The sequence below is a fragment of the Papaver somniferum genome, chromosome 11 (genome assembly GCF_003573695.1).
Source record: "Papaver somniferum cultivar HN1 chromosome 11, ASM357369v1, whole genome shotgun sequence".
Lineage (NCBI taxonomy): Eukaryota > Viridiplantae > Streptophyta > Magnoliopsida > Ranunculales > Papaveraceae > Papaver > Papaver somniferum.
The window spans coordinates 2,394,684-2,421,926 of NC_039368.1; the positions used below are offsets into that span (position 1 = coordinate 2,394,684).

Genomic DNA, 27,243 nt, shown 5'->3' on the forward strand with positions numbered 1-27,243 from the left:
TCCAAGTCCTAGAAAAACATGCCCAGGAAGAAAATTTGGATCAATTCATACGCGCCATTTTTTCCGTAGGCATGGGCATGTTTTGTCTATAAAAATCCATGCATTACTTTATTATGTTTAGCAACCAACAACAAAAGTTCCCCTGCTTTTCTAAAAATACAAGTCATTTTCAAAGTTTTTCACAAGATTTTTTTTTAAGTGGTTATTAAATTTATTTACTAAATAAATTTTGACTTTTAAACTTAATAAGTCGTAAAATTAGTTTTGATGTAATATCCAAACACCCTCCCCTGAATCTCTTCATGGACGTGGTTTTATTTGGATCCTGAATGTCATTAGTTATTTGACTTGTTGATGACAGCTATTATTTTGACCAAAGACCGGTGCACGTAGATGTAGAATTTGTTCAGGGATGTGGTTTGATTTAGGTCCCGAATGTCATTAGTTATTTGATCCCCATTTTAAATCAAGATTTTTTTCAGTTTTGATGAAAATTATTGTCAACCGAATGCTGATGCACATAAATTTGAAACAACATGCGAGTTTCATTCAGCGAGACTAGTTTTTGATAGTCACAAAACAGGATCACAAGCTTCACAACTTTTTGAACTTTCCAAGCTCCTTCCAACTCTACCTAATTCAACATTTAAAAATCATGAATCTCCAATGTTTAGTCATCTCATTAGTCATCTCAAGAAGTCAATACTCCATTAATTCACTCAATCTCTTTCCTTATTTTCCAAAAGAAACTCAATAAATAATTTGTCATATTGACAACCGGTTACAGCCAGTAATTACCCGGACATACAGTCTAGTCCACTAAAAGTCTAAAACATTCCATAACAATGCCACAATTTCCCGGTCTTCTTTATTCATCAACCGTTTCAAGAAAAATCAATGTTCTTTTAAACTTCAAAGTTATAACCACAGTTTCATTCTAGCAACATCTCTGAGAATAGTAGTAGAAGATCATGCTTAAGAAAGTTTCTCAAAAATGAGTGATGGTTTAACAAGATTTCGTATAGGAATATCTATAGTTTTTTCTATCACGCTCTTAATATTCTTCTTTCAACTATGGTACGTTTTATGGCGTCGCAGATTACACCGGAGACAACATCTGACTACCGGTGATGAGTCAGACATCAACAGTACCATCGACACCACTGGTAGCAGTACTCCTTATTATTCCAAAGAGCTTCTTTACTTCTTTTGCTGGAAAAATCAAGCAGGAATTGATCAACCAGTGTTTCCTTCTTCAACTACTGGCGATAATACTACTACTGATCATAAGGGGGCTGACTCTAATGATCATGAGTTGGATGTATCAAAACTGCAGGAACTGTATGGGCTGTTTACGATCAAAGAAGACAAAGAAGAATTTGAGTACTTCTCTGATCATGATAATCTTGGTGATGATGAATCCATTTCTTCTATAGAAAACACCGATAACATGGAAAGGGTTTCTTCGGAGAAGAGTTCTGATGACGATGATGAGTGTGATTCAATGGTGACTATAGTGATCCATGATGAAGAAGAAGATATAGAAAGTAGTACTTCTTATTCAACTCCTTGTAATTCACCTCCTTACTACACTCCATCTCCGTCCCCTTCTCGTGATGATAATCATGATGAAATTGATCAAGCTTAGATTTGGTGAATCAGAATATTAGATATGTCGATGTCATTTTGAGTCTTTGACCACCAACTGTACTATTACTTGCCCACTAAATACATATTTTATTTTTGTAGTTTATAATAGACAATATATTATATTTAGAGATGATATATTTAGAGATATTTAGTTACCATAATATTCTGGGAGAATACCAGATTTTCTGTAATACTCAAACTCTATTTATATGAGTTTATGGAATAATAATAATTAAGGATTGACCTCCGACATGGTATCACGAGGCCAACCTCGATCCATCTTCTTCTTTCTATAAATTACCAATAATCATCCATGGCAAGTGACAAAAAATCCTTACATCCGGCTTTCGCCGTTTCTAACATCAAAGTTTTGATCCCTATTACTCTAGATATCAAACAAGATGAATATTCTTCATGGGTTTTCCTTTTCCAACTTCATCTACAAGCACACAACCTCGTTTTTCTTATTGACGATTCCGCTCCACCACCAGATCTTGATGCTGCCACCATACTACAACTTGATGCCCTCTGCCGTCAATGGATGTTCTCCACCATGGCCAAAGATTTGATGCTTACAGTTCTCAAAACTGGTAAAACTGCGAAAGAGTTATGGAATCATCTTAAAAATCTTTTCCAAGACAACAAAGGAAGCCGTGCCGCTAACCTAGAAAGTAAGTTCGTGAATCTAAGATTTGTTGATTGTAACAATGTTGATGATTATTGTGATAAGCTACAGGCACTTTCGAATCGACTAAGTGATCTTGATTTTCCAATGGATGAGAAACGTTTGGTTATACAACTTGTCAATGGACTTCCGGAGGAATACAATATTGTTGCCTCCTTCATCCAACAATCGATGCCATCTTTTGACACTGCTCGCTCTCAATTACGCACTGAGGAGATTCGCCGTGAACAGCAATCAAACTACAGCTCCCATACTACTGCCCTTGCGGCTGCCAACAACCAGCGTTCACCTGCTACTTCTACTTCTTCTTCCGTCACCAGCAGTTTTCACTCAGCGTCTGCCCACCAGCGTTCCGAGCCCAGTTCCCTGATGGGCCACCAAGCTGCTCTTCTGCCAACTCCACCAGGCCCAACGTCACCCTACTGCACCACAACTGGGCTCCCCAATGGACGTCTCCCCCAAGCCCATACCCTGCTGTACCTTACTGGAGTCAGCAGCATCATCTCTCTGGTCGTGGCCGAGGTCGTCAGTTCCGTGGGCGTGGCCGTGGTCGCGGACGCACCTTCTCAGCAGCCCGTTCACCACAAGCTTACGTCACTCCTACAACGGAATACCTTCAACCATCGGATATTGCCGAAGCATACAGCTCCATGAGCATTCGAGCGCCTGATGATGACTTCTACATGGACACTGGCGCAACATCACACATCACCTCGGATCCAGGTACTTTACATAATGTTTTTCCTTCGAGCAATGTGCGGTCTATCTTAGTGGGTAATGGCAGCAGCATTCCGGTAACTGCTAGTGGCTCTAGGTTCATAGATCTTCCATCTCACACCCTTCATCTCAAAAATACTCTTGTCGTTCCTTCCATCATCAAAAACTTAATCTCTGTTCGTAAATTTACCACTGATAATCATGTGTCTGTTGAATTTGATCCTTATGGTTTTTCTGTGAAGGATTTGAATTCGAGGAAGACTATTCTCCGATGTGATAGTTCTGGGGAGCTTTATCCCATCACCACTTCTGCCGTGCATTCCTCCCTTTCGCCACTACCTCACCAATTCTCTCTTGCTGTCTGCGCACCTGACGTTTGGCATAATCGCCTCGGCCACCCTGGCGGGGCTATCTTAGATGCTTTACGCACAAAGTCTTTTATTAAATGTAATAAGAATCTTTCCCCCAATCTTTGTCATTCTTGTCAACTTAGCAAACATGTTCGTCTTCCCTTTTATGACTCTCATTCTACTAGTGCTGCTCCTTTTGATATTATTCATAGTGATTTATGGACATCTCCGTTGAATTTAGACACGGGTTTTCGTTATTATCTTCTCTTATTGGATGATTTCACTAATTATCTATGGGTTTTTCCACTAAAACTCAAATCCCAAGTCCTCACCAAATTTTTGGAATTCCGTTCTTTTGTTCAAACTCAATTTGAACGCCAAATTAAGTCATTCCAATGCGACATGGGTCGCGAATTTGACAATTCCTCTTTTCATAATTTTGCTAGTCAAAACGGCTTAGTATTTCGCTTCTCTTGTCCTCATACATCCTCTCAAAATGGTAAGGCGGAACGCATGATTCGCCGAATCAATGATATCACCCGTACCCTAATGACCCATGCCTCCGTTCCTCATAAATATTGGGTCTATTCTCTTCTTATGGCCGTCTACTTACACAACATTCTTCCCACTAAAATTCTCCGCTTCCAATCTCCGGTGTCCGTCTTATATAGACGCCAACCCACATATGATCATCTTCGCATCTTTGGTTGTCTTTGCTACCCTAATCTTTCTTCCACAACACCACACAAACTTGCTCCTCGTTCCACTAGGTGTGTCTTTCTTGGTTTTCCATCTAATCATCGTGGTTATCGTTGTCTTGACATTTCCACAAACAAATTCATCATTTCAAGACATGTCACATTTGATGAAACCATCTTCCCTTTTTCAAGTCCCTCTCATCTAGACTCTTCCCCTTCTCAAGACCCACAAATCCATCCTCTTTACTCCTTCCTAGACTCCTCCACATATCCCCCTCCTGTAGCCTCTCCTAATACTCATCCATCTCCATCCTTCTCCGTCCCTGTTGACGGCCCAGTCGTCTCAAACCAACAGCCAAAGCTGTACTCTCCCCCTCATCGACGCCAATCGCGTCCTTCCCAACCCACTCCCACTGAGCCCACTCTTTCTTCCGAGCCCACTCATCCTTCCAAGCCAACTCGTCCTTCCCAGCCCACTTTTGCTGAGCCCACTACCCATGACTCTCCACCGTCCTCCCTTACCCAGCCCATTACCGTGCAGCCCAACACGGTCTCCTCTCCACAGCCCATCAATGCCCCGTCCAACCCCTCCAGCCCACTCCCTCCGACCTCCCCTTCCAGCCCACTTCTTCCAACAGCTACTCGCCCAACTACTAGGGCTTCCCGTGGCATTTTCCGCCCCATTCAGCGACTGAACCTTCATGTCCAGTCCAACTCTCCAATTTCCCCTCTTCCACGTTCTTATCTTTATTCTCTTCGAGACCCTAACTGGAATGCTGCCATGTGGAACGAATACCTTGCTATGATTAAGACCGGCACTTGGGTACTAGTTCCTCGCCCCAGGAACGCCCATATCATTCGGTCGATGTGGCTCTTCCGTCACAAGTTTCACGCTGATGGCACCTTGCAGCGGTACAAGGCTCGTCTAGTAGCCAATGGCAAGTCTCAACAGGTTGGAGTTGATTGTTTTGAAACGTTTAGTCCGGTTGTTAAACCAGCGACTATACGTACTGTGCTCAGTATAGCAACATCACGTTCTTGGGGTATTCGTCAGCTGGACGTTAAAAATGCTTTTCTTCATGGTGACCTAGCTGAAACGGTTTATATGCATCAACCACCGGGTTTTGTTGATTCCGCTCATCCCGATTATGTTTGCCGCCTTCGTCGATCTCTTTATGGACTTAAACAAGCACCTCGGGCATGGTTTCAACGTTTTGCACAATTTATTATTGGTTGCGGTTTTCGTGGAAGTGTTTGTGATTCCTCACTATTTGTTTATCACTCTGGTTCGGAAACTGCATACTTATTACTATATGTGGATGATATTGTTTTAACCGCTTCTACTGATTCCCTTCTAGGTCGTTTCATTGAGTTAATGAAACGTGAATTTGCTATGACTGATCTTGGTGCGTTACACCAATTTCTGGGTATCACCGTGACCCGCTCAGATTCAGGATTGTTTCTGTCACAGTCTTCATATGCACAGGATATTATTGCTCGTGCATCGATGACGAACTGCAACCCAGCCGCTACTCCAGTTGATACACAACCGAAGCTCAGTACTACATTTGGCCCTGCACTCAAGGATCCAACATTATACAGAAGTCTGGCCGGAGCTCTTCAATACCTGACTTTCACCCGGCCCGACATTTCTTATGTCGTGCAGCAGGTTTGCTTATTTATGCATGACCCTAGGGAATCACATATGCAGGCTATTAAACGCATTCTCAGGTATCTTCAGGGCACTCTTGATCACGGTTTATTTCTGTCCGCTTCCACTGTTACTGGTTTGACTGCGTACTCTGATGCTGACTGGGCGGGTTGTCCGGATTCTCGTCGGTCGACCTCTGGCTACTGCATTTTTCTTGGAGACAACCTGATATCTTGGTCATCCAAACGACAAGCTACTGTATCTCGTTCTAGTGCGGAGGCCGAATACAGAGGAGTGGCCAATGCTGTTGCTGAGACTACTTGGTTACGCAATTTACTTCTCGAGCTTCACATCCCGTTACGACGTGCCACTATTGTCTACTGTGATAACATTAGTGCCATTTACATGACTGGGGATCCTGTCCAGCACCAACGCACTAAACATGTGGAGATTGATATTCATTTTGTACGTGAGCGTGTACGTATCGGTGACATTCATGTCTTGCACATCCCTTCTGACAGTCAATATGCAGATATCTTCACCAAGGGCCTTCCTCGAGTATTGTTTGTTCGTTTCTGTTCTAGTCTTAACGTGTGCTCCTCTCCCGTTACGACTAAGGGGGTGTAATAGACAATATATTATATTTAGAGATGATATATTTAGAGATATTTAGTTACCATAATATTCTGGGAGAATACCAGATTTTCTGTAATACTCAAACTCTATTTATATGAGTTTATGGAATAATAATAATTAAAGATTGATTAACCTCCGACAGTTTACTCTTGACTCTGCTGTTTGAAATATTATTGGGACAATGTTGTTTATGTGCAGATAATATTGTTAAATTGGTTGCATCTACTAACCACCTTCCTCCGTCTGTTTTTATTCAACCAACTTTTACTTGTATGCGTATATTCGGTTATGAAAAACATTGTACCCATGAATAGTTCCTAATAAACGAACAAATTTAGAGTTTGTTCGTTTTGCTCCCATTATAAAATGAACCAACATGAAAAATGGATGTTCAAATCAACAAATTTGTTGCTTCGAACATCGAGATGCACAGCCCAGCGCGCTTGAGGAAAGGACGGGCGAGGGTGGCAGCAATGGTTGAAGAAAAATATCATGTCCCTTGGCTGTATTAGTAGTGTGTCTTGTTAAGGGCTACTCAGTTGGGGCACCCTTTATTTAGTAGAGTTAGCCGGGTCACGAGTACATACTCCCTTCTTTCTCTTTGGAGTATGTCCTTGATATATTCTAGAGTCTGTACCTGAGATGCTTAGCTAATTGAGTAATAGAACTATCTTTCCCTTTAATCATTCTTTCTCTGTAATTCCTTCTACGGCTTCTTTGTCTAATTCTTCTCCATTCTTATTCTAATTCTTCAATAACCTCTATCAACCAGAGATTCGGGTTGCTTCTGAGCATCAATTGTAGTGTAGACCACTACAAATTGATATCAGAGCAGTCGATTCTGCAACTGCTTCCGTTATGATGAAGGATTTATCAAGAAAATTGAATGAAATTGTTAAGATTCAAGATGATTCCATCAATGAGATGGATGAACTCAACGAATTACTAAAATTACCGTCAGAAGGTACCTTAAAGCTATGCGAGAAATGTTCAATGGGGTGTTGGACAATCATTATGGTTTAACATCAGTTGTTTCAAATAGAGCTGTAGGTTCCTCTCCAGCAATAGATTATTCTAATAGATCTGGTGAATCGGAGTTGAAGATTATCGAAAATAAAATGGATGTCGATTTGAAATCATTTCTACCTGATTCAAGTGAAAATGGTTCGGTAGAAGATTTATCTCAAAATTCATTCACTCTTACATCAATAGATGAAGGTAAATTTCGATCTAAACTCAAAATTGATTTCTCTACTGTTGATGGAGCTACAAATTAATTGATAGAGGAAGAGAGTTCGATGACCTTGTTTCTCAGTTAGATTCTTCTCATGGGTATTGTTTTAAACTGCTGAGTGAGAATTCTGAGATTTTATTTGCTAATTTACCTATTTTTGATTATGGTTGTATATTGTTCGATCGTAGTAAAATGTGTGAGACCATATTGGGGAATTCCTATTCGAAGATGTTAGTTGCAACAAGTTCAGATTCATCTCAGAGATCACTTAAATACATTGGAAGTAATAATTATGAGCTGGTTCTTTTGAATACAAGTAGTTACGCAATTGATGAAGCTGTAGTACTTGTGAAAACATCTCAAGGAGATGGTGAAGATTGTGACACCTTGATTGCTGGAAGGGTATTTGATCGAGGAAAAATGCCTGGGACCATCTTTTGGGATTCCTTGCCGAAGGGTTTAGATGGCTATTGTCCAAATTTTTGTCAGCATCATACCTACACAGTTGAAGTGAAGAATTACGACAATCCTTATCACTTGAAGGAGTTGTTCTATCTCCCAAACAATTTACACTCCCATGATTGTTCTTATCTTCTTATGGTCGACATCTGCTCGTTATTCGATCGAGGTAAGTATGCAATTACAGCTTGGAATTCCTATGAGAAATTGAATTTTCCAGTGTTACATATCTTAGGGTGTCAATCAGAAATTAGCTCCATACCTTCAAGTATTTTTGTGTGTGTTAATGATAATCTTATTAGTGAGGCTCAAAAGATGCTTGGTTCAATTTTAATGAATGATTATATTAAGAAAATTTCTTATGAGCCATATATTAAGCTTTGGTATAACTTGGAGTTGTTGTTTTCTTATTCAAGTGTGCTTGTAATTGTTGGAGATGGTGACAATGGATATGGTTGGCAGCTGTTTTTGAAGATGTCACAAAGGAATAGTATCACCAGTTATGGTTGTGATCTTATGTTGCTTGGTAGAGGAAGAATGGGTGAAACTATACTATGGAGTTCTCATTCGAAAAGGTTTAATGCTTCATGTTTGATCTTAATTCATAATATCTATAAGTACACTAGAATGACTGATCTGGGGTTGGTTCTTAAGTGCGCAAAAGGTGAAGAATATTATTATTGTATCCTGGTTTTTGCTGGGAGAGTAATTGATAGAGGAAGGAGGTTTGGATTGAGAATGAGATCTTCTTTTTATGGAAGCATTAACTCTGCATTTTGTGTTTTTATTCTTAATTCTCGGGCAGTCGCTCTTAGTATATTGGTTCTAAGGTATACTTATGATTGTAAATTTGTGTACGAAATTGTTCTTAAACTTGGGTACTTACTCGAATTTTTTTTCTCGAGTTTAATGGTGATTTTGAGTGCGGAAGATGGTGGTAGTGGTGCTGCTAGAAAGCTTTCTTACAAAATGCAGCTACAATGTGATAGTCTCCTGACCACTAACTTGAGTTTTCAGATGTCAAGGCAAAGTGATCGTATGCTAATGCACAAGAAATTTTTGATCGATTGCTCGTAGAGAATTTTATGTGCAAGTTTCTTCCAATTGAGATGCTGGCTATCATTCTTCGTGGGTTCTTAGATTTGAAGCATTGAGTTCTATTTTATCCTTTGTTTTTGTTTGGTGAGAGTCATGGTGCTTGGTTTAGCCGATTTGTTCCAACCTATTACACATCAGGTAGAAAAATGTCTTTTCAGGTGCTTAAGGATTTTACTTCAGAAGGTACTGCAACTGGTTCTTGTAGGGTGTTTAATGAATTTTCTCTGCACGGTAAAATTCTCTGGGCAATCTCGATTCTTCTGATGACAAAGGAAACTGATTATGACACTTCACCGAGACTGAGTGCACAAATGTTGGTGGATGATTGCAGCTCTCTTGTATATATGACAGTGGCAAGGGTGGTATTCATGAAGGTAGAGAATCTCTCAAAAGGCGATGTTATACTTCTAGTGTGGAAGCTGATCACTCTTCTAAAGTATAATCTTTTGGTTTTCTCATCTGAAAGTGGTCATTGGAGTGCCAGAAGGGATGAGCATCACCCATTACAGCCTAAGAATGGAGTTTTTGTACAGATAGAAGCACAGGGAAATCGATGTATGAGCTATTGTGGTTGTGAGGGTTCCAAGCCGAGGTTCAAAAATGTCCAGCATTATCTGCTCGTGTTGCTAGTACCTAAACAGTTTAAACTGTGAATGGTATTGCATAACAGATCCATAGGAGCTAATGAAGTTGTTTGTGGTACTGTACCCGGTGTAGACAGATTGGGACTGAAGATTTTATTCCTCCCATCATCATCACTACTGGAAACTGAAATGTCAGGTCTTGCTTCAGGTTTGACAACTAATTTTTATTTCCATTCTTAATGCTTGAGGTTTGCGAGTATTTCATATTTCAGGATTAAGTGGCAAAAAGTCACTGCTGGTAGTGTTGAGAAATTCTTGTTCCGTACGAAAAGGAGGAGTAATGACATGAATTTAGGAGTTGGTGGTGAAATATTCTTTAAGGCACTACAACTGTTTATGCACATTTCCTTAGTTCGCAATCTGCTGAGCTTAGAAGTGAAATGTCAGATGTTTACTTCCCTCACATTTATTGGCATCACCAAGGGTATAAAGCAAAGGTTAAAAACGGTGAAAATACTCCTTGTCAGGTCCACATCTCTTTACTGCAGTCAATTAATTGAACTCGTTTCTCAACACCATAGGCCCAGTAGGGAAGTTAAGGTCAATCTGAGGTCTGTTTCACCTTGGTGTGGGGATTATCATGATACTTCAGTGGTTTCTTTGGGCGGACCTATGAAGAATGCAGGGTATACTTATTGGCTACAAATGTATATGCAAGTTTTATTGCAGCTGAACAAGATCCCTAAGCTTTCAGCTACGGAAGTCGTTTTGCGACCTTGGGCCAAGAAATTCTTAAGACAAAACCAGTTGGAGTATTATAAGAAAATGACAGTTGAGAAGAAGCCGAAGCAGATTCTTTCTATTCTTGGGGTTTATAAGATAAATCAGCAACATTTTGTCTTTCTGTTCCTGTAGTATAATACTTTCATATACAGTTACTGTATAACAAGTGGGAAGTACTTAGAAAGACTATACTTGTTTACTGCATCATTCTTCAGGGTGCTTGTACTATCAGTTGCAGTGCCAATTTTAAAGTGGAGAAGATGTCACATTCTTATTGTGCTCGCAAGTAGTGGCGGTATCTGGATCTCCATTGACAGAGCTTGTTGTTATCCTCCATCCTTGAGGACAAGGATGATTTGGAGGGGTGGGTATTTGTCATGTCCCTTAGCTGTATTAGTAGTGTGTCTTGTTAAGGGCTACGCAGTTGGGGCACCCTTTATTTAGTAGAGTTAGCCGGGTCACAAATACATACTCCCTTCTTTCTCTTTCTAGTATGTCCTTGATATATCTAGAGTCTGTACCTGAGATGCTTAGCTAATTTAGTAATAGAACTATCTTTCCCTTTAATCATTCTTTCTCTGTAATTCCTTCTACGGCTTCTTTGTCTAATTCCGCATCAAACTACAATCTAATTCTTCTTTATTATTGGAAACTTGAATCACGGATTTTGGGAATTTCAATCATGATATTTCTGGCTTCCCAATTTCAATAACCATTGATTTCCGTTTCTACGGCACATTTGAATTTTGGTTGGTCAAATTCCAAATTCCCATTTGAACTGATGTTCGAAAAATCCCTCTTTTATAAAAGAAATTAATTGGTGTTTTCGTTTCTCAATGCTTAGAACTTCAATTTTATTTTATTTTTGGGTATGTCGTATTTAGAATTTCTTACCCATGGAATTGGATGACATTTTGACGGTATGTTAGCAGTTGAGTTTCAGATTCTAAACTCTAGAAATTAACTGGAAACCCGTTAGCAGGTTTCTTTGGTCATATGGACAACACCCTAAGGCATAAACACTTTGGTAGAGTATGTTTTCTTTCTTTTTCTTTTGAAGCATAGTAGAGTATAAGTGAAGATTAACAAGGTACAACACGACTCTTTCATGAGAGAATTACTCACATCACTTTCCACCTGAAATTTTGTATCGTATTAATTGAAATCTGTTTGAGTTCCTTTTCTTCACCAACTTTTTTTTTTTTGGAAACTTCTCACGGCAACAACTAAGAGAAGACTTGTCCAGTGAAAGATTGTAATTGAATGCATCAACAACTTGGTTCTTGGTTTTTGGTAGTTTCTTATGTAGATTTAAGACGTGGAGACTGGGGACTAAATGAACTCACCAGTCAAACAAGGAGTATTTGTTTTTCTAAATTACGTACGGCTTCGAGTACAATTTATACTCAGTGTTGAAAATTTATTCCTTTATGTTTTGCGGTGTACCATATTCTCATATCTGTTTCAAATGCAATACTATTCTTCTTTTTAACTTTATTTTTATGCATTAGCTTTGCTGTTTCAAGCATTGTTGCCGAATCCAAAGTTAGTGAACTATTAACATAACTTTTGTACAGAGTACAGTTTCTTAGAAGTACATGATACAAGAGAACTTCAGCTATATTGCTTTTGATATCAAATATTTTAGATCCCAGAGTAGTTCTGTGTATTTTTCAAATATTTATAAGAAAGACGGGTTATCTCATATATTAGCTGCTCGTGGTGGCCATTGCGCTGCGCTTTCTGATGTATGTTCCTTGAAAGGTGTGCGAATTAATCCTTGCTGACAATGTGACTCCTTAAGGTGAGTTCGCGAAGTTGGCAGACCAACAAAATTTCCTCTCTATTCACCTAAACACTCTATGATATGACATACCGGTTTTCTTTTCTGATTTTTGATTGATTGAGGCTGTACCTCTTTGTAGCAATGGTAGGCAATAAAGTCATATCCCTAGAATCACAGAGCAAGCTTGAGTACGAGGGTTGACAGAAACATCAAGGGAGCACAGTAGAGTACCATAACTCTGTAGATGTTCTAGAATGCAGAAGCAAGCTCGAATTTGGGATAATCTAATCTTGATATGAAAAAAAAATGGAAGAAAGGATAATGTCACCATGAATTGGAACCACATCAAAAGCTAATCAGCTACAGCAGTGGCAAATTCTTGAGAGAACCAAAAAGAGCTGGATGGAGAAGTCTACCTATCCTAGAAAAGTATAGTATATCATATAATACGTTTTTATCATGTAAAAAAATGCATACAAATAATTTTTTGGTGAAAATGGATATTTTTAATAGAAAAGCTATTGAATATAAAATTTGATTTTATTTAGAATGCAACGCTTGCGTGTTATACTAGTACCGTAATTGTCTGAGTGTTATACTAGTACCGTAATTGTCTGGGTTAGTCCTCTTCCACAGTCATCAAAGGATTGCTATTTAGCCTATTTTGGATATTATTTTTGGTAGTGGTGTATCACCGAAGCTCTCCTCTCTGAATCTAAAGAGACTATAACTTTGGTAAAAAGTGGAGTTCCGGAATGAACGGTGCCTAACTTTGTGCCAACTCAGAGAAGCCTTTAGTTGAGATTTTGTGAATCAGAATACTAGATATGCCCATCGCCTTGTATTTTTTGACCACCAACCAAACTAACTCCCACTACCAGATACATATTTTTGTAGTAGTTTCCTCATCGACCTAGAGTTATTTGAAACAGTTCATCGTGACATTGTCTATTTGCACCTAATAATTGAATAATGGGCGTATATATGATATTGTTAAAACTGTCTTTTCTTCTAAAACATTGTGATCGGGTGTTATCGATTGATTCTAACGACTGTAAATAGTTGAAGACAGTTCAGAATATAATCATATTTGGTGGTGATCCAAATATATGGTTGGATACGTAGGACTTTTGGATTCTTTCTGACTCTTACCCCATTCTCTCATGAAACTCTCCTCTTCCCTTTATTGAGTTATTAGTAATTTTAAAAGTTATTAATTCATAACAATTCTTAATAGTCAGTTTAAATTTTCTTTTGTGGCTAGAGGAAATTAAACTAGAAGAACCAGAAAAAGGAAATATGGAAAGCGTCGTTTTGACTCCTGCTAGATGTCAACGATATATCTCAAGAGGTTGGAAATTTCTGATCAAAGAGTTGGGAACGACAAGAAAACGGATCAGTAGAACTAATTGGAACAGCATATGGAGAGGAAAGTTGCAGTGAACGTGGACTTTGAAGCAACGGACAACCATCTGGTGTTTGACAACGCTGATGTTTGTGCACACAAAATTTTAGAATTTTTGTAGTAGTAGAAGCATTTTTACAAAATCCAGAAAGCCAAGTCTCAGTTTCTGCAAAATTATTAAAGAGCAGGATATCAGTTCTAGCCCAGAATGATTTCCCAAATTTTAGATGCTCTTTTGATTTTGTGGTAAGAAATGGAAGTTATTGATCAGGATTTTGTTTTGATTACAATTTTTAATCTCCATTTGGTTTCGAGATGCAAAAGACAAAGCAAGTCTAAAATTATTGTGCATGTCTGTTAAAAGAGGCGTGTCCGTTCACCAAAAGGCATTAGAAGAGACGGAAGGAAGTTGTAGCCGTCTGGTCCATTGGGATGTATATCTGCGAAAGGATACATCTGTTAGGAGATTCACATTATGATGATTCGGTGGCACTGGTACATGATTAGACGGATTGATGATGGGTTTCAAGTGAATCATTCTTGAATGAGACAGTACATGTCAGCGAAGTACTGAATTCACGGAGATGATCTCTTCATTAAAGTGGCTGTGGAAGAGTCCTTGCAAACTCCATAAGAGGTACTCTTTGACAGGTGGCAAAACTCCGTCCGTGATCGGGTGTTTAGTTTTAGAACTGTTCTTGAACAAGGTTCAATGTGGGGAGGTCAGATTCTGAGAGAAGTGAGAGCTTTGCGTAGAGTGAGAGATTAGAGTTTCCTTATACTTGAGAACTTGTATTTTTCACTACTTGGAGTGGTTAATGAATAAGTAATTTCTCATCCAAAACCTTTATCATGTCGTAGATCTCTTTCTTCTCTTACTTGGGTGTGCTTCCGGATTTTCGGTAGTTACATCTTACTTGTGAAACGTCTCCCAGGATACAACGATCTTTCTTCTTCGAGTAGAAGCACTCCAAACTCAAGGAAACAACGAAACAAATTTAGTGTTTATCTCTCAATATTATGACAATAATGAATGCAAGTGAAATCAGATTTTGATATGTGTTTTTTTTTTATATAGAATGAAATATGAGTGGGATTTATATACTTGATTGGTGTCTCTTAGGAAAGGAAACATCTCTTATAAGAGTCCCTTCATAGAGAGTCACATTTCTTGGAAAGAATATCTTAACGGAGAGTCAAATCTCTTGAGATGAGTTTCCAACTCAAATTGAAAGGGTTTCCCTAATGGACACAACCCTTCACAATTTAACCATTGTAACTAACCTAATTTTTATTCAAAATTTCCAACAATCCCCACATTTGAATAGAATCTCTAATAATGCAAATGTTATGCACATGCTAAAAAGAGATAAAGTGAAAAGTCATTGCACGTGGATAGGTAGATTTTTGCTTTGAACCTTCCTTAGTGAATAACTGTCGGATTTACTCACTAACCAGTGAACGCGATGTCTTAAACTGTTCAGTTTTTAATGTAAACCAAGACAATAGTTATCACACAATGCCTTTTCTCACTAATTTAGTTTTACGGTTGTGTTCATTTCGGCCCTGAACAAATCCCGGATTCATGAGTGCTTTAGGAAATTAAAGCATTATAAAATTTCCATAGAATCGGCCACAATTCTATACTCACATAGGTGATGTCCCATTAAGAATACCCTGTAATATCCCACTTGTAAATAAAAGATATAGGCATCATTAAAAGCATAGCTAATCCTAAAATACATTTCAGGAAACACTCTTTTTCACCGTATGAATAGGATGGAGTTTAAACTCCTCGTGTTTACTCCGAGTTATACACCTAGTTATCCCTTTTGAACCTAGATCTTGGGATCTCCATTCAACTAGGTTGGGTTACCATTATCTTCACTCATAATTAGTAGGCTTTAAATTAACCTATTCCCCTCGATGAATACATTATCTCTGGTCATCAAAAATATTTTTCACGCGCGGTCCTCTAAGACTATTTACTAGAGACTTGTCACCATTTTGTAGCACCACTACAAACTTTTGTAATTTCTCTTCCAATTTTACTTGATACAAATTATATCCAAAATCATGTCCGTACAAATTTACGTCCATCTGTGCATGCACTAACTAGCGTGATTTTGTAACTCTCCAATTCTGGATAAGTCGGCCGCCCTTTCATCCAATTTGTTACAAACTAATCACATATGTTCAATCACCCTGCTTTAAAGAAGGAGCTCAGGGAGGATAAGGAATATTCCAGTAATCAAGAGAAGAAGATGGAGAAACTTCGAATTAAGTTTTCTTCCCTCTTAGGTGCATTTCTTTCCTTTGTTTTTACTTCTGTTATTTTCTTATTTTGTGTTTCGTCAAGCTCGATGCATGCAACGCCAAATGGACATTTCCGAAGTGTCCACCTCGCTGGAAGATGTCCACGATGAGAATCTGAACCTCATGACTCAGAATGATTGTTATGTGTCTGAAAACTCGATGTTTAACGAGAAGGTCGAGAGCCTTTTTTCGCAGATGGACCGTCTGTCTACCGATTATTCTCGTAACGAAGAGCTTAACCTTCATATTCACGAAGAGAACGAGCGCCTTAAGTTAGAACTTCAACGGGGTAACAATTCCCTTACTACCTCGAGGTATCTTCATGCTTCGTCGTCATCTGCCTATGAGTGACTAGAGGAAGATAATGAGCGTGTGATTAGTAGGAAAAATCAGCTTGTGATTGATCTTCGCAAATCTCGTAATAAAGTGGCTGGTCTAAACGAGGAAATTGATTGTTTGAAGAAAAAGGTGGAATTTCTTCAAGCTCAGCTGGATAACCCTTCGCTCTTGAAGTCTGTCAAATCTTCCTCCCAAGTCAAGTCTGTAGATCTTTGCAAGAACAAGGGTGCTCTCGTTATTCAACCTAGCAAGGATACTTCAAAGTCTGGTCATGGTAAAGGTTGGGATAATGCATATCACGAGCTATGCGTTCAACTCCAAAATTCAGATCTAGAAATCTCCAGGCTGGATCATTTGCACTCCGATATCCAAGAGACTTTGAATACCATCTATCTTACAGATGGAAGGTAGCTCTAGGTGTAATGCGAGATACTATCAGTTATGTCAAACTTCAGATTTCTGATAAAATTTTGTTTTGTGTTTACAGAATTCGAGGAATGTTACAAGAATCAAGTTCTTCACCTTTCCCGTGAAAGAGACGAGTCCCGCAAAGAGGTTTCTTCGCTCAAGGATGAGGTCAAAGGTTTGAATGATGATCTCGACGAGATGATAGAGGATTCTAGGAAAGTAGCGAAGTTATCTCGCAAGAATACCCAGGACCACCTAATTTCTCTCTTCAACCGCGGTGCTGTCTTAGGTGAAGAAGGGGAGCCTACTGAGGGTGACGAGAGGCAAAAGATCAATGAGACCGAGGTCGAGGAGGAAGAGTCCAAGTGTGCCTTTGCTTCATCGAGTTTTCCAGTACAAACTTCAGACCTTGGTGCAGATACTGGTGATGGTTTTCGTGGGGTTGGTGGTGAGATCCCTGAGGCAACAGTTGCTGATGACGTTCCTCTTCAGCAACGATCTTAGTTTCCCTTCTCCCATGTCTTTTAACTTTAATTTTTATAACAATATCTTTATCTGGGCGCTTCCAATCTTGGGGGGAAAAACACCTTGACTTTTTTATTTTATATATTTCTGATTGTCTTTAAGTAATACTTTACATATTAATTAATACTCTAAATATGGTGGTTTTCCATTTCGTCAAGTATATACTCGCCGAGGGAATACTCAAAAGAATAAAAAAAAAATTAAAGTATATACTTGCCTCTTATTCTTTTGTGTATTTCCGAGGCATGTGAGGAAAGGTTAGTATCCCATTATTTTGGTTTTGCATACAATCTTTGAATTTATGCCTGTGCTTCTCATGCTGTCTTTGCTCTCGCTGTTCAACTTTTCCCCATTGTCTTTTGTCAGCCTTTATCTTCGTACTCATTTCGTGATAATTTTGCTTTATACATTGTTCTTGTGTTATTCATTCATGTGTTACTTTCCAAGGTCTTATTGCGCCTCCTAATTAAGGTCTTATTGTGCCTCATCCTTTATGAAGGATCTTAATTCGACGAAGTATCATGCACTTATTTTTATTTCAAATAATAACCCATCTACCTCGTCTTAACATTTTATGAACCCCATTTCGCGACAGTGTGACGGGCCTAACCATTCCCATGAATGTTAGCCCCATGACATTGCCGTCTTTTTTGGTCCCGCAGCTCCCTAATCTGGAGAGTGCCATCCCTTTATATTCCCCCTGATTGCCCCTTCAAGGAGGTTAGCCCTAACATGCATGTTGGTCTCCTACCATCCAGTTATTACGACATTAAGTTGATTTCGTGACTTCTTATCCCCTTCGCCGATATAGCTCGAGGTTACGAAGTCACACCACACCCTAAGTGAGGTTTCTTTGGGATCAAATTATTTGTAGCAAAGACTTTCCATACGGTCATGGCCGGTAACGCTCCAGATGTGCCAGGCACCCGCATCTCAACCGAATACGTCGGCGCCTTGGTCATACTCCACACTCCTTACCGCATGCCATCATAAAAGGGACCCTCAGCGGATAGGTATTATCATTTCCCCTAGCTTCCTTTCTCAGAGTTGTTCATGACATGCGTTAAGTCTTGCCTCTTGCACGTTCGTGCGAACTAGGGTGCATGCCGTGGATTCTTAGCCTTCCTAGGCGAAGGGTTTATGTTTCCCTATAAATCATTCATTTCGTGGGTCTTATTCGCCTCCTAATCTGAGGTCTTACTTGCCTGTGTTGTGGTTCACGTTATTTTAGATGCCCTATAAAAATCTATATTCTTGAATCGGTTCACCAAACTTCAAAATATTATTGTCATTATTTTGCGAATCTGGTACATTTTCTAATGATAAGTTCATAAGTAAATTTTATCGTTTCTATGATTCTTTCTCAACATCAGCGTTCTTCTTCTAGGCGGATATGATCTGAATGATACCTTTTAAATTCCTTCATCTTCACCTTGTTTCTGATCTTGAACAATGTTGAAAATAAGGGGTGTCTGGCTCACAGTGCATAAATGAACGATCGTACTAAATATTTTTCTGACAACCTTCCTTTTAGTTCTTTGCAAATTGTATCCCACCTTGTCACGATACTTCGAAAGCTTTCTTTTTCCCTTTGTTTCAACGAAAAAAGTGTTATTATTTCTGGTTTGCATGGCTCACTTCTCGCACATTTGTTCATCATTTCTGGTCCTTCCTGCATTCCAGATTCCCTCCTCGCCACTGGGCTATTACTCGACGCACCTTTTCCCCTTTTCACCATGAATTGCTTCATACGATATTCTTTTTCCCTGAATTCCTTCCTGCTGTTTTCTATGGCTCTTTTCAAATCTTCCTTTTCATTTTGTTCCCTTCGCCCTCTCCTATCTCGCGGATACTCATGATATTCTTCAGCTGCCAATTTCTTTCCCGAAGTATTTTCTCCTCTTTTGGTGTTTCGTTCCGTTTGTTTTTCTTTTAGGTGATTGTTCTCAATCAAGAGCTTCTCGTTTTTCCTATCTGGCCTTATTCATTCTATTATCAAGCTTTCCTTCCTTCGTCTTTCTTGGTGGAGGTCCTCCTTTATTTGTTCAATTTCCTCGCCTTCATCGCATTCCTCGTCTTCCTTATCAAGATGACTGGGAAATTCAACACTTTCCTCGACCTCTTGTATCGATACCTTCTTGTGCTTGGAATTGTTTGCCTTTGTTCCGTCTTTCGGGGTTCGTTTTTCCTTGGCGATTAGGGTTTCTTCCTCACTTCTCACTACTACACTTCCTTCATTTATTTTTCCCTTCTTCGTTTTCCCACTTTGCTTTATCTCGACTTGATTTTCCTTCTATGGAGTCTTCTCACGGTCCTTCTCATTGGTAGTCGCCATCTTGTATGACTCTTCCATGCTTTTATGTGTTGCAATTTTTTCTTTGCTTATCCCAATGGTAAACACCATCAGTTTCTCCGCTCTCTTTGCTTGACATACCTTCTTATTCTGTTATATCTTTCTTCTAACCTTTTCCTCATAGTTATGGACATCCTTTTCGATACAATTTCGCGCATCCTTTAGATCTCCCTTAATATCGCCTATTCCGCTTGGCATCGGAAACAGCACGGCCTGATGATATGTAGATGCAACCCCTTTTATCCCGTGTATCCATGGCCGACCTATAAGAGAATTATAAGGTGAATCTTTATCTATCACACAAACATTAACCTTTGTTTCCAACTCGCCCGCAAAAATCTTCATGACTAATTCTCCCTTTGGTTTTGACGCAACCCCGTTGAACCCGTATATGTTATATGTCGAGGGTACAAGGTCGTAATCTTTGTACCCTGGTGGGACTAGGAATGGTCCTAAAAAATCTACTGCAAGTGCACAGTGTCGGCAAGCTACACAAGGAAAGCACAGGTCAGTTCCACAGGGACAAGGGGGAGCAAATTTGATCTTTCTTATTGTGAGATTTAGACAGAGCCAATCATTAGCAGTAAACAGCACCAATCATTAACAGTTATCAGCATTTATTTTTCACTAACACCCATTAACAGAACAGTCATTAACTTCTCAACCACAAACATTTATTACTGAGCTAGCATTAACTTCTCAATCATTAACAGAACTAACATTTATTTCAGACAATTGCTAATCATTAACAGTTAATAATCATTACTCATGCTCACATTTATTTCACACTGAATTCACGGAACAGCATTAACTTCCCACTAACATTAATTCTTCACTGCATTAATTTCAGATGAACCTCAATTTCAACACAGCTTTTATTCCTTTAAGCATTAATCACAGCTACCAATCATTAACATTAACTGAGTCATTACTCTTAATCATTAACCACTAACTAAACATTAAAACTAGCATTGATTTCTGAGAACTAATCAGAAGTCATTAAAACCAATCATTCACAATAACTGAGTAGTTGAATTTGAGGCTAATCATTACACTAATCCAATCATTGAGACTGGAGCAAAATACACAGAGAACTGAAATGAATCAAGCAAGAGAGCAGGGTGAAAATTTCTGAACTGTAAACAATAGTAGCAAGGGTGATGGGACTTAGATGAGTGGAAACTGGGGTTGAGAATTCACCTCTCAGCCTATACTAACATGTGAGCTAATGAACTGCTTCAACTTCTTTAGATGGATAAACTACCTCCAATCACTCAACCAAGGCAAGTATTAGTTGTCTGTTTAAAGCACAACTAATCAAACACAATACCAAGCAAAGCAGAGTTATTGAACAAACATAGAGAAACTCTAACTACCTAGGATGCTTGACATTCTAGGTGAAAGCAACATGTGTTCAATACAAAAATTTAATCCTACACAGTGACAATGATCATTGCAGTAGCATATCAGCACACATATTAGCAATCAGGATAAGGGTTTCATCTTAACCCCAATTAAGGTGCTTAGCTCATAGTTAGAGAACCTAACATGCTGCTAAGAGTGTTGGTGTTCATGGAAAAAGTAACAGTAGCAGGGCACAGAACAAAAACTTGAAAGAGAAATTTCTACTGAAAATAAACTTGGGTTTTCTCCTCCTCCTCTCTACAATGTTACAGTGTACACTTTTATATCAACATACATAAACCAAAATGGTTCATCCCCCAAAAACAAAGAAATTAGGTTTTCTGAAATAATAAAAATTTGGACTTACAGATTCCCAAAATCTGCTCGACCCATGCTTCTATTCCTTCCTGTCAGCCAACTGCTGCTCCAATTGCGTGCTATTTCTCAACCTAATTTACTAATCTCACACGCCTAGGGTTTCTGAGAAGAGGCGTGAAAAATTAGTGAATTAGGTTGCTGAAATGGTTGAGGAAATAGGTAATGATGGTGGTAGTGATGGGTTATAGAGGTTGATGGAGTTGGTGGTGGTTGAACGGGGCAGGGTAAGGTGGCGGACATGGCAGGAGGTGGTTCTGCAGAGACGGGGGGTGATGGTGGTGGATGGGTCGAGAGAATGGGAGAAGGACCCGTTTGGTTGGGGTATAGTGGCTAGGACACTAGAGTGTTAGGCGGAGATTATCTGAGTTGATGTTTTGCGAGCTGATCCGTAGGATGTTCAGATGGTAGGTGGATCCAACGATGAATGGAAGGCTATGGGTAGCGACCGTTGGATGGAGGAATACAACAAAATGGATGGCCCAAGATGGAGATCGCGTTGCGATGTAGAGCAGGAGCTTCGGAGATTGATGTGCTACGATGGAGCGACCGTAGGATGCTGAGAGGCTTCAATCTGACGGCTGAAATCCGAGACGGGCTTGGGTAATGGAAATGGGTTTGAGAAATGATTTTGGGCTTTGGGTATGCCAGGCCCATAACTTCTATGAGAACAATTCTTCCTTCTTGAGCCCATTTCTACCCTCTGGTCTTGTGCACAATTCTTCGCGGCTTCCTTGCGTAATTCCTCCCGGCTTTTCACTACTTTTCTGCTCTCTTTCGCTCCGCAATTCATCCAGACTTTATTATCCTAAAAATATAAAATTAAGTAAGAAAAATATTTATTCTTGAAAACAATGAAAATACAGAATATGGGATAAAATGTAGAATTAATGCACAAAAGATGAGTTAAATGCCAACAAAAATATAATATATACAATATTTGCACTCATCAAATACCCCCAAACCTGAATTTTACTTGTCCTCAAGTAAAACAAAACTAAGGAAATCCTAACTATACCACTGTCGCTGGTCTCTCGAATGCATTTAGCGTATGCACTAAGCCTTTTAAACCACTAAGTGTCCCTAGTGGACGAGTTGAAGTCTCGTGAAGGTTTGCTTAGAACGTACCTACAAAGTTCTAGGTCAAAATATAAGCTCAGATTCCATCAAATGTGACATGTGCAAAACAGTTAAGCTCACAGCAAAATGGAGATGTCAATCTAGCTATCAAGGCACAATCCTAGCACTGATAACAAATAAGGACATGTGATAAGAGTGTAAAGTGTATCTACACATGTGTAAAGAAAGATCTGAAGTTATGACTACTAATCACCAAGAGATAGTTTCTCAGGCTAAGAACTGAGGTCGAAATCTAGCTAGCTGTCCGGACTTTACGAGAATTGTGAATGAGTTGGAGGTATTTCACAATTTCTCGCGTTGTACATCAATGGCATACACCCTCCTTGCTTATTACAAAACAACAAAAGATGACTATTTACATGACTCTTATTTACATTGACAAATCTCTTTTTATTTTTGGAACAAGAGATGATGGAATTGATAAATACTTGATTTTTTTTTTTTATTTTTCTGATATTTTTTTTTTTATTTTTTTTTTTTTTTTTTTTTTTTTTTTTGAAAGAGAACTTTTACATACACTTTTGATACAAAAAGAAACAAAAATTACATGACACTTTGCAAGAGGTAGCCCTTTTTGATGCACCCAGTTAAATTCGATGGTTGTCTTTCTTAATGTAACCTCCATCTTCTATCCCAACCAACCAAAGAACAAGCTAGTCCAGTTTCGTTCAGTATTCTAAAGTGATTGGCAATCGTGACTTCCTATCCAACACCTTGAAGATCGAGGCCATACATGTATTGGTAGATCGTGCGCGTGCAAATTTCTTATCACTATGTGAATTGTGCTAGAATCAGGGTGCCTAAATATCTAGACTAAGACTCCTAATAATAATACGTATTTGCACAAGAGTCAATCATTTCAAGGTAAATGAGCTCCATTTTTTATGATTTTTTCATTTTTTAATTTTTTTGGAATTTTTTTCAATTTTTTCAAAAAGATGGAGTTCGTTTTCTATTATGGCAATTTATCATGGTATCTACTCTATACCCCCAAACCTAAACTAAACATTGTCCTCAATGTTTCAAAACATGGAAAGAATTATAAAACAATAAATGAAGAGGAACATGCTGAGTAGAGTAAAAGGAGAGAGAATACCCGATTATACGGCGGAACTCGATTAAAACTCCGTTATTCAAGGCAAAAATCCATCATATAGGAGTCACAATGGATGAGCACAAATATATACAAAAGGAAATTTAACTACATTATCTACAAGAAAATTTGGTTTTTAATGGGATTGGACTTTTTGGAAAATTTTGGTTTTGTCGGGAGACATTTGGTTTGGATGGGAAAAAGAAAAATTTTGGTTTTTAGGGGAGAAAAACATTTGGAAAACTGTTTGGTTATTTAGGGAAAGAGTGGACCAGTTTAGTCCACATAGACCGGGTCCTCCAGGTTGGTTGTTTCAATGTCGGGTGGGAATGGCTCAAGGAATGGCTTTAATCTCTGCCCGTTGACTTTGAAAACGTTTTGTTGGAGACATCCTCCAACTCTACAGCTCCATGAGGAAAAACTGTGCGTACTAGGTACGGACCCTTCCATCTGGAACGCAGTTTTCCTGGAAAAAGATGTAATCGGGAGTCATACAGCAAGACTTTCTGACCAGGAGTGAAGGATTTGCGCAGAATACGCTTGTCATGAAACATCTTCATCTTCTGCTTGTACAGCTTGGCACTGTCATAAGCCTCATTCTCAATTCTTCCAACTCGTTGAGTTGAAGTTTCCTTGAATTCCAGCTTCGTCCAGAGAAAAGTTCAGCTCCTTGATTGCCCAGTAGGCACGATGTTCTAATTCCACAGGTAGATGGCACGGCTTTCCATACACTAGACGATAGGGGGACATGCCAATTGGTGTCTTATAAGCTGTTCTATAGGCCCACAAAGCATCATTCAATCTTAATGACCAATCTTTCCTAGACGGGTTGACCGTCTTCTCCAGAATGTGCTTAATTTCCCTATTAGAAACTTCTACTTGTCCACTAGTCTGAGGGTGGTACGGAGTAGCAACCTTGTGAGTTATGCCATACTTGCGTACTAAAGACTCAAAGTACTTGTTACGAAAATGTGAACCGCCGTCACTGATGATAGCTCTAGGGGTACCAAAACGTGCAAATATGTTTTCCTTTAGAAAAGAAAGTACCACCTTGTGGTCATTTGTTCTGGTTGCTATGGCTTCTACCCACTTAGAAACGTAATCAACTGCGACTAGGATGTACACTTGTCAGAAATAGGGAATGGACCCATGAAGTCGATCCCCCAAACATCAAAAATCTCCACAATCAGAATGGGGTTCAATGGCATCATGTTTCTCCTCGAAATGCTTCCTAGCTTTTGACAGCGTTCACAAGCAACGCAATAATCATGGCAATCCTTGAACAATGATGGCCAATAGAATCCACACTGCAAGATCTTTGCAGCGGTTTCTTGGCACTGAAATGGCCTCCACATGCCTGGTCATGGCAAAAGATATCACATCTTTCTGTTCAGTGTTGGGGACACATCTCCTAATGATTTGGTCTGGCAACTTAAACAATATGGGTCATCCCAAAGAAATGTTTAACTTCAGCCAAAAACTTATAGCGGTCTTGTCTCGACCAATGTGAGGGCATCCTACCTGCAGCAAGGTAGTTAACGATATCAGCAAACCAAGGAAGGTCTGAGATAGACATCAGCTGTTCATCTGGGAATGATTCTCTAATCAGCTCAGATTCATCAATAGACTCTAAAGTTAATCTAGACAAGTGATCAGCAACCACATTCTCACAACCTTCTTATCACGGATTTCGAGATCGAATTCCTGTAATAAGAGTATCCATCGAATAAGGCGAGCTTTAGCATCCTTCTTGGAAAGAAGATACTTCAAAGCCGCATGGTCTGTGTATATGATGATCTTAGACCCTATCAGATAAGATCTAAACTTGTCTAATGCAAAACCACGGCAAGTAACTCCTTCTCGGTAGTCGAATAGTTGAGTTGAGCATCATTAAGAGTTTTACTAGCATAGTATATCACATATGGTAGTCTATCAACACGTTGCCCTAGAACAGCGCCAACGGCATAATCAGAGGCATCACACATGAGCTCGAACGGCAGTTTCCAATCTGGTGGTCGGACTATAGGAGCGGTGGTGAGGAGAGTCTTGAGTTCTTCCCATGCCTTCACACAAGATCAGCGAAGTTAAAGACAACATCTTTGGCAAGTAGGTTACACAAAGGTCTTGAGATTTGGCTAAAGTTTTTGATGAATCGCCGGTAGAACCCAGCGTGACCTAAAAATGATCGAATCCCCTTCACAGAGTGGGGTTGAGGTAATTGCTGAATGAGGTCGACTTTAGCTTTATCTACTTCAATTCCTTTTTCCGATACGATGTGTCCTAGAACTATGCCGGAGTTCACCATGAAGTGGCATTTTTCCCAGTTTAAAATCAGATTCTTTTGCTTACATCTTGATAGCACAAGGACTAGATGGTCCAAACATTCGTCAAAAGAGGAACCAAACACAGAGAAATCATCCATAAAGATCTCGAGAAAACTATCTATCATGTCTGAAAAAATGCTCATCATGCACCGCTGAAAAGTAGCGGGTGCATTACACAGCCCGAAGGGCATACGTCTAAAAGCAAATGTCCCAAATGGACACGTGAATGTAGTTTTTTCCTGATCTTCTGGTGCTATGGATTTGGTTATAACCGGAAAAGCCATCTAGAAAACAGTAGTGACTGTGTCCAGACACACGTTCTAGCATTTGGTCTATGAAAGGGAGCGGGAAGTGATCCTTCCTTGTTACTGTGTTCAATTCCTGTAGTCGACACATACTCGCCATCCTGTGGTTGTACGTGAGGGACTAACTCATTCTTTTCGTTCCGAACTACAGTAATGCCTGACTTTTTAGGCACAACTTGAATGGGACTAACCCATTTACTATCTGAAATCGGATATATGATACCCGCATCAAGTAGCTTCAAGATCTCACTCTTAACGACTCTCTCATGTTAGGGTTAAGTCTCCTTTGCATTTCCCTAGATGGTTTGGCGTTCTCTTCAAGATTAATGTGGTGCATGCAAATGGTGGGGCTTATCCCTTTGAGATCTGAGATGGTCCATCCTAAGGCTTCTTTCTGCTCCTCAAGGACTCCTAAAAGCTTGTTTTCCTGTTCTATGTTTAGTTGTGAAGAAATGATAACAGGTAAAGTATCAGAAGGACCTAGAAATGCATACTTCAAAGTCTCAGGTAATGGTTTCAATTCCTGGTTGGCCTTAGGCGACTCATCCGAAGATATAACAAACTCCTCAGAAAGTGGGGGTTGTTCCACTGTATTCTGCCACTTAGTGATGTCCATTTGAGGTACAGATTCGAGCAAAGATTGGACTTCACTAGTGTATTCATCATCATACAACTCCAAGTTAACACCTTCCAAACATGCTTGCAGGGATCTTTTGACATAATGCTAGTCAATGAATCTTGTATCAAACTCTCAATCATATTGACTTCATGTACCTCCTCATCATCAGATTCACAGGTTGTTGACTAACATTAAACGCATTCAATTCTACAGTCATGTTTCCAAAAGAGAGTTTCAACACTCCATTCCGACAGTTGATGATCGCATTGGACGTCGCCAGGAATGGACGTCCTAGAATGACAGGAA

At 39.3% G+C, this 27,243-nt stretch overlaps 2 protein-coding genes across 2 annotated transcripts; both read left to right on the forward strand.

The window, feature by feature from the left end:
* Positions 1-994: 994 nt before the first annotated feature.
* Positions 995-1,648, forward strand: LOC113323917. Its single transcript, XM_026572267.1, has one exon. The coding sequence runs from the start codon at positions 995-997 to the stop codon at positions 1,646-1,648; it is 654 nt and encodes a 217-aa protein (XP_026428052.1).
* Positions 1,649-6,889: 5,241 nt separating this feature from the next.
* On the forward strand, positions 6,890-11,115 carry LOC113322153. The gene is made up of 2 exons (XM_026570191.1): positions 6,890-7,605; positions 7,810-11,115. Exon 2 carries the CDS (start codon positions 7,814-7,816, stop codon positions 9,155-9,157), a length of 1,344 nt encoding a protein of 447 aa, XP_026425976.1. The 5' UTR covers positions 6,890-7,605; positions 7,810-7,813; the 3' UTR covers positions 9,158-11,115.
* Positions 11,116-27,243: the final 16,128 nt, after the last annotated feature.

Bases quoted from the DNA above. Each gene is read 5' to 3' on its own strand.
- LOC113323917 (XM_026572267.1), top strand. From the start codon at position 995: ATGAGTGATGGTTTAACAAGATTTCGTATAGGAATATCTATAGTTTTT.
- LOC113322153 (XM_026570191.1), top strand. From the start codon at position 7,814: ATGTGTGAGACCATATTGGGGAATTCCTATTCGAAGATGTTAGTTGCA.